Source organism: Ascaphus truei, chromosome 14 (genome assembly GCF_040206685.1).
Source record: "Ascaphus truei isolate aAscTru1 chromosome 14, aAscTru1.hap1, whole genome shotgun sequence".
NCBI lineage: Eukaryota > Metazoa > Chordata > Amphibia > Anura > Ascaphidae > Ascaphus > Ascaphus truei.
This window is the reverse complement of record NC_134496.1, coordinates 26404393-26411358: the sequence shown is the minus strand read 5'-3', so window position 1 is coordinate 26411358 and position 6966 is coordinate 26404393. Positions and strand designations below refer to the sequence as shown.

Here is a 6966-nt window from a genome sequence, read left to right as displayed (position 1 = left end):
TGTGTGTGTGTGTGTGTGTGTGTGTGTATAGCTAGACTGCCTGCACAGCTATAGATCCTCACTCAGGACAAACTCAGATCTTACACATTTCGCAAGATTCAGATGCTTCATCAGAGAACCTTGCGAAACGTGTAGGATCTGAGTTTGTCCTGAGTGAGGACCCTCCAAGGATACTGTTTGTATTTCGTGCAACTTAGATGTGTTCTGTATTCTTGCGCTCCTTTCCTAGATCTTTTGTTTTGCATACCAGGAAGTGGAGGACTTCCTTTGTAGGAGCTGCAGCTCCCTTATCACCTGGATGCTTCATTTATGAATTGTTATATGGATTTTTATATGCATTGTTGACCTATCTTTATCTTCAAATTACAGACACTCTGATTTTGTTGTTGTTGCATGTTTTATTAATTTACGTAATTTATTAATTTGTTTTTTTAATATATGCTGGTCTGTATTTATTCCCTCCAGATCTGTATTGTTCTGTGTTCGTCACTACTGTCTATATCCTCATATCAGGACTGGTATCTGCTTGTATCATCCACTGTGTTGTAGTCAGTAATTTTAATTGACATCTGTATTTGCTTAGTCTGTCAGTACAACTTTCTCTTTGATTGGCACTTATCCTCCATTTTTAGTGCCCACTGTCTATCGTGTGTGTGTGTGTGTGTGTGTGTGTGTGTGTGTGTGTGTGTGTGTGTGTGTGTGTGTGTGTGTGTGTGTACTACACACACACACACATCTCAATAAATTATAAAAAAAAAAATGCCACTCGCCCGGCGAGTGTGTGTAAATAAGTGTGTGTTTTGTGTTTGTGTATATACACACACACACTGCAATAAACTTTATTTTTCTAAATGTATCTATATTGATTTTTTAATTACTGTTACACTCACATTCGGTAATATGTTTTATGTAATTACAGGCAGTCCTCGTTTTACAACGCTTCGCTTTACAACGAATGGCTTATCCAACGCTGTGCAATGCGTACCTATGTTCATTTTTACAACGCCAAAACAGCTTATCCAACGCTCTTACGATGCTTTGCAACGATGTGTATGTGTAAATATACACATACACATACACAGCGTTGCAAAGCGTCGTAAGAGCGTATATATATAATATTATACTATATAATATTATATTATACTATATAATATATTATTTGTTATGTTTTATATATATATATATAATACAGTATATACACTATATAATTTATGTGTGTGCTGCATATCTTATTGCCTGCATAAAATATTTGGTGTATTTTAGTGGTAAAAATGCCTTCAGGAACGGAACCTTTCATTTAAACAGTGTTCCTATGGGAAAACGTGTTTCGCTTTACAACGTTTCGCTATCCAACGCCATTTTGAGTAACACATTGTGTCGGATAACCGAGGACTGCCTGTACATTAAAAGTTATATTTTATAATACTAGTGGTGTGCATATAAGTGAATTCCTTCTCGAGCACACTGTCTAGTGCTTGGGGTGAGCAAACTTTTTATGCCGAGCCCCCCTGCCTGATGTAATCAAAATCACATGAAAAAAAAAAAACCTTTATTAAACGGTATACAATGTAAATACAAATACGTCTAAATACTTACATATTTCAACATTTTTAAAACGGTTTAACATTACAATTTAAATGTTTAAAAAAAAATCATATTAAAATAACAAAGAACGAAAAGCTGTAACATGTTTCAGATGTCCCATGCAGCAGTATACTAGTATAACGATCTGTTTATTTGATTGTTTGTTGGTATCTGGTAATATTTGTTTTGTTTCTGGTGGACTGTCAATATCACAAAGGCAATCCTTTGGGGGGGCATTCATCCACCTCTTTGCTACCTCCCTCTCTCTCTTCCCCCCCCCTTTTTTTTCCCCTTCTCCCTTTGCCTTTGTATTCTCCCTGCCCTCTGGCTTGCTGTCCCCCAGTATCACACACTCCTACCTATCAGTATTGCGTATTAATTATTTTAGTTTTCAATGTTATGTTTTTACTTATCTGTACATTCATAGTATGATTGATATAGTGGCAGCCTACCCTTTCACTTGCAGAGGATCGCAGCGAAGCAGGTTGCCAGCGCAGGAGAGCAGGACCACAGCGCTATTGCAGGGCAGACCTCGGAAGGAGGGGTGTTTGACGTCACAGCGCTGGGGCGTGCTCCTCCCCTGCTGTCGTTTGCGTGCTGGCCTCTTCGGAACCATTTCTCCTGCAGCTGCCGTACCTCCGCAGCCCCAGTGCGTGCGCGCGCACACACATGATGTTTGGCCGCCTACTGCACGATCCTGTTTGGCTGCCCGTACTGCCAGCCCACAGCCTCTTCAACCGTCCCCCGCCCGTGCATAGCTTCGGGCACCCGCCCGCCCACAGCATGTTTCCCCGTCTACCAGTTTGCCGCCCGCTGCCTGTGCCCCCCTAAATAATCTTGCGCGCCCCCCAGTTTGTGCACCGCTGGTCTAGTATACTCATTACTTTACCGATTCACTTTTGGTTCACAGTTTGCACCCACTTATCATTATTACTATGAATTATTTAATTATTTCATGGTTCTGTGTGCTGGGCCCAGCAGTGGCGGTGATTGAAAGGTCAAATCACCGCTGTGCAGCTCAGTGAGAAGGAAGGGGGGGGGGGGAGAGAATTGGAGAGCAAGAGTTAGGGCTGCTTGAAGGCTGAGGACGGAGCCAAACAGCGCAGGCGCATACAAATTCTGCCGGGTGCCTAAGTATTTTAGATTTTTGTCCACCCCTGTAAACTATATATATTTCATGTGCTGTGTTCGAGCCACTGGTTTGGGTGAACTATAAACTGTGTGTGTGTGTGTGTGTGTATGTATATATTGTGTGTGTATTTATATTTATGAAAAGTTTGACAACTAACTTCAGTATTAGTGTTGGGAGGCCTCTGCCTCAATTTGGTGACTTAGGACCTGGGCTGACAGTTCTTGTGTTTGCAGATGAGGAAACCTCTGGTAGAGAAGAAGAGGAGAGCGCGAATGAATGAGAGTTTGCAGGAGCTGCGAGGTATTCTGGCTGACAATGAGGTATATACACGGTCCTTACGTCCTCATGCTTTTGTAAGGGACCAGCAGTACAATACATTACATTTCTATGTATACATATTACTCCCATCTGTTCTATACTCCTATTGTATTCTGTTATTCTGTAAGTCTCCCATTTTTCCTTTAGATCAGGCTTGGGCAGTTATTTTAGCTGGCTGGCCACTTCTCGAGCAATTATTTTAGCTTTGCTGGCCTTAATGTAGATCAAGTCTTCCCTTGTACATGCGGGAAATAAAGATATAATTGCTAGAAAATTAGGTTAAATAAAAACAAATAATTGAGCATTCATTTATTAAATATATACGTGTGTGTGTGTGTGTGTGTGTGTGTGTGTGTGTGTGGAGGGTCTGGTGTGTGTGTGTGTAGGAGGAGGGGCTGGTGTGTGTGTGTAGGAGGAGGGGCTGGTGTGTGTGTGTGTTTGTGGAGGAGGGGCTGGTGTGTTTGTGGGGGAGGGGCTGGTGTGTGGGTTTGGGGAGGAGGGGCTGGTGTGTGTGTGTGTGTGTGTGTGTGTGGAGGAGGAGGAGGAGGAGGGGCTGGTGTGTGTGTGTATACAAGATATAATTGACATTGATAGAAAATTAGGATATATACACATATATATATATATATATATATATATATATATATATATATACATACACACACGTGTGTGTGTGTGTGTATATATGTGCACATATGCACACACTATACTGTGTGGTGTAGATCTGCTGTTGGGCTTTAACGCTTCCTCTCCCGTTAGTTTCAGTCTAAGATGGAGAACGCTGAGGTTCTGGAGCGGACGGTGATGCGTGTGCAGGGTGTGTTACAGAACAGAACCGCCGGTAAGTCTGCACAGAGCGGAAGCTTATATCCTCATGTTGTAATGGGCAGTACTGACCTGCATCCTATACACACCTATAGTGTGTAATCAGTGGCGAGTGCTGCTGTCCCCAAATGTGGCTTCCTAAACTGATGGGTGTAATAAGACAGAATACACATACGTGCAGTGACATGGCATACACATACGTGCAGTGACATGGCATACACATACGTGCAGTGACATGGCATACACATACGTGCAGTGACATGGCATACACATACGTGCAGTGACATGGCATACACATACGTGCAGTGACATGGCATACACATACGTGCAGTGACATGGCATACACATACGTGCAGTGACATGGCATACACATACGTGCAGTGACATGGCATACACATACGTGCAGTGACATGGCATACACATACGTGCAGTGACATGGCATACACATACGTGCAGTGACATGGCATACACATACGTGCAGTGACATGGCATACACATACGTGCAGTGACATGGCATACACATACGTGCAGTGACATGGCATACACATACGTGCAGTGACATGGCATACACATACGTGCAGTGACATGGCATACACATACGTGCAGTGACATGGCATACACATACGTGCAGTGACATGGCATACACATACGTGCAGTGACATGGCATACACATACGTGCAGTGACATGGCATACACATACGTGCAGTGACATGGCATACACATACGTGCAGTGACATGGCATACACATACGTGCAGTGACATGGCATACACATACGTGCAGTGACATGGCATACACATATGTGCAGTGACATGGCATACACATACGTGCAGTGACATGGCATACACATACGTGCAGTGACATGGCATACACATGCTGCAATGCCGTGCTAATGTGTCTCCTCCTTGCAGAGACGGAGCGGTTGCAGCGTGAGGCCAGCGAGCGCTTTGCTGCGGGATATATCCAGTGTATGCACGAGGTTCACACATTTGTGTCCAGCTGCCCAGGCATCGATGCGAGCGTGGGTGCCGAGCTCTTGAACCACCTGCTGGAGTCCATGCCCCTGAGAGAGGGCGGCATCCAGGAGTTGATCGTGGATGCCCTGATGGATTCCCCGGGCAGTGACTGGGAGTACGAGCTAAGCCCTGGTGCCCTCTGCTTGTCTGGAGAGGACAGCTGCTCCGATGTGGAGGAGGCCGAGGGGGGCAAAGCCGTACCGGGGGCAGCACAGGACAGTGACAGGACACCCGAGGTGCAGCTCCCCACCTCCACCAAAGCCATGTGGAGACCATGGTGACCACAGAGAGGGCGGAGTATGGGGACGAGCTTGTAGAGGGCCTGTGGGGGGAAACTCACGGGAAAGACTTGGAGATGTCTGGTGGTGCCCTGTCTGTACACTTATATTTCAGAGCCACATGTGAGCCAGCGCATGTCACAGCTCTGCTTGGATCTCCCATAAAGGAACTTAACATGCTGCAGTACAAAGCAGCACTGAGTATAATCACGCACTTCCAGCCATGTAAATGCCTGTTTTGACACCACGCTGATAACTGAAAGGATCCTCGGGTAAGAGCATTGCAGGCAGCGCACTGCATTTTGGGATTACGGCTGTCTACAAGTGTGGAGAGATTCTCCGTATCGTATAATGCTGGGCGTGTATGGAGATACTTTGCATCATACAAGACTGCATGCTCATTATTCAGGACTTGCGTGTATAAAGATACTGTGTTTGTGTGAAGTGGGATTCTTCCCTTGTCCTGAAGAAGAGTTCAAATGAATGGGTTATTCATGGTATTATTTTGTAGAGTGTATGTCCAGATCTGCAGTCGGCACTAAACCGGCACCATATATGGGGGGTGGGGGAGTTTGTACCAGCCCCCGGCTCTTACTTTATATCATGTTTAACTCCTGCGCTGGTGATCCTTCATTGCTTTGAATGTCAGGCTGTCTCAGCACAGCAGAAGTTACTCATCCTTCGCTGTGGAGGTCTCGGCGCCGCTGAGATAGGTCCTGGTACCGGGTTAACATTGAACGCAAGTGTTTCAGACCTCCGTGGCAAAGGAAGGGTTGAGGGGTCATGATCCACCAAGGGACGTTATGTAAGGGGGGGTGGGAGGGGTTAGGTAACCTAACTACCTGCAGTGCATTCAGGCTGCGTACACATAGTGATAGTAGTGAGATTGAGTCCCTGTGAGGGATGCCTGTGTAGAGTTTAGGTAATTTAAAGGTTCTGCCTTCAGTGAAGGAGGTGGGTGGGGGTGGGGGGTGGGGGGGGAGAGGGATAGGTAGGAGACCGATTTGCAGGGTGCTGTAGAAAATAAGTTTTTCTAACTTTGCAGGAATTTGTATATTAGCAAGGTAACGTTTTTTTTTATATATAGATGAATGTTTAACACTGTTGCATTGGTAGGGATGTCTGTGTGATGCACTTGTACCATGTTTCCTAAATAAAGCTGCCGTCTCGTCATGATTATCAGTTGGTGCATCTCTGGCAAGCACTTATATTCATGTTTCTGTTTAAAACTTGCTCGTCCCAGAACTTGTCTTTTTATACTAAAATTTGCTAGTGTTTCAGCAAATAGTGCTACTGTACATTCATTACTGGTGAATAAATTAATTATCTTTTTGGTGAATACTCTCTAGAGTCTCCTTATTTCATGAGCACATTGTATTTTGTAGCAATACATATGAGTTTTAGATGTTAAAATCCTCAAATGAACAATATGCAATGCATGAGCCCATAACAGTGGCTCATAACTCTTCCTGGTAGAAGAGATTAAATATTATTTTCACATGCTGTAATCTACTTTTTCACCATAATTATGCTATCCAGTGTTAATTTTTAAGGACTTGCCTTACATCTTGGTCCCCTTAAATTGTCATCCTGTAAAACTGCTGCATGTGTTGCTCAGGAAAAGTTGGGCCATATGCACAGAGCTCGTTAAGGGATTTTAATGACATTAATCTCAACCTGTGTGATGATAACGCAACATTAATTCTAATTGCAAACAGATAAATGGGTGCGCTAAAATATTAACACCCTTGTTATAAACACCGAGATTGTCCCCTATTGGGGGAGGACTCTGTTTTGGAGAATATGTAGGTGAGA

At 44.2% G+C, this 6966-nt stretch overlaps 1 protein-coding gene across 3 annotated transcripts in view; it reads left to right on the top strand.

Annotated features, from left to right (window-relative positions):
* The window catches only part of LOC142465821 (transcription cofactor HES-6-like), a 21591-nt gene extending 15101 nt beyond the window's left edge, over window positions 1-6490 (top strand). For 2 of the 3 annotated variants that reach the window (XM_075570143.1, XM_075570142.1), the window contains exons 2-4: window positions 2950-3036; window positions 3794-3875; window positions 4769-6490. In XM_075570143.1, the coding sequence (XP_075426258.1) occupies window positions 2950-3036; window positions 3794-3875; window positions 4769-5154 (555 nt within the window). In that variant the 3' untranslated portion in view covers window positions 5155-6490. The remainder of the gene's footprint in view (window positions 1-2949; window positions 3037-3793; window positions 3876-4768) is intronic. The other variant, XM_075570145.1, reaches the window with a different exon arrangement.
* The last annotated feature ends 476 nt before the right edge of the window (window positions 6491-6966 follow it).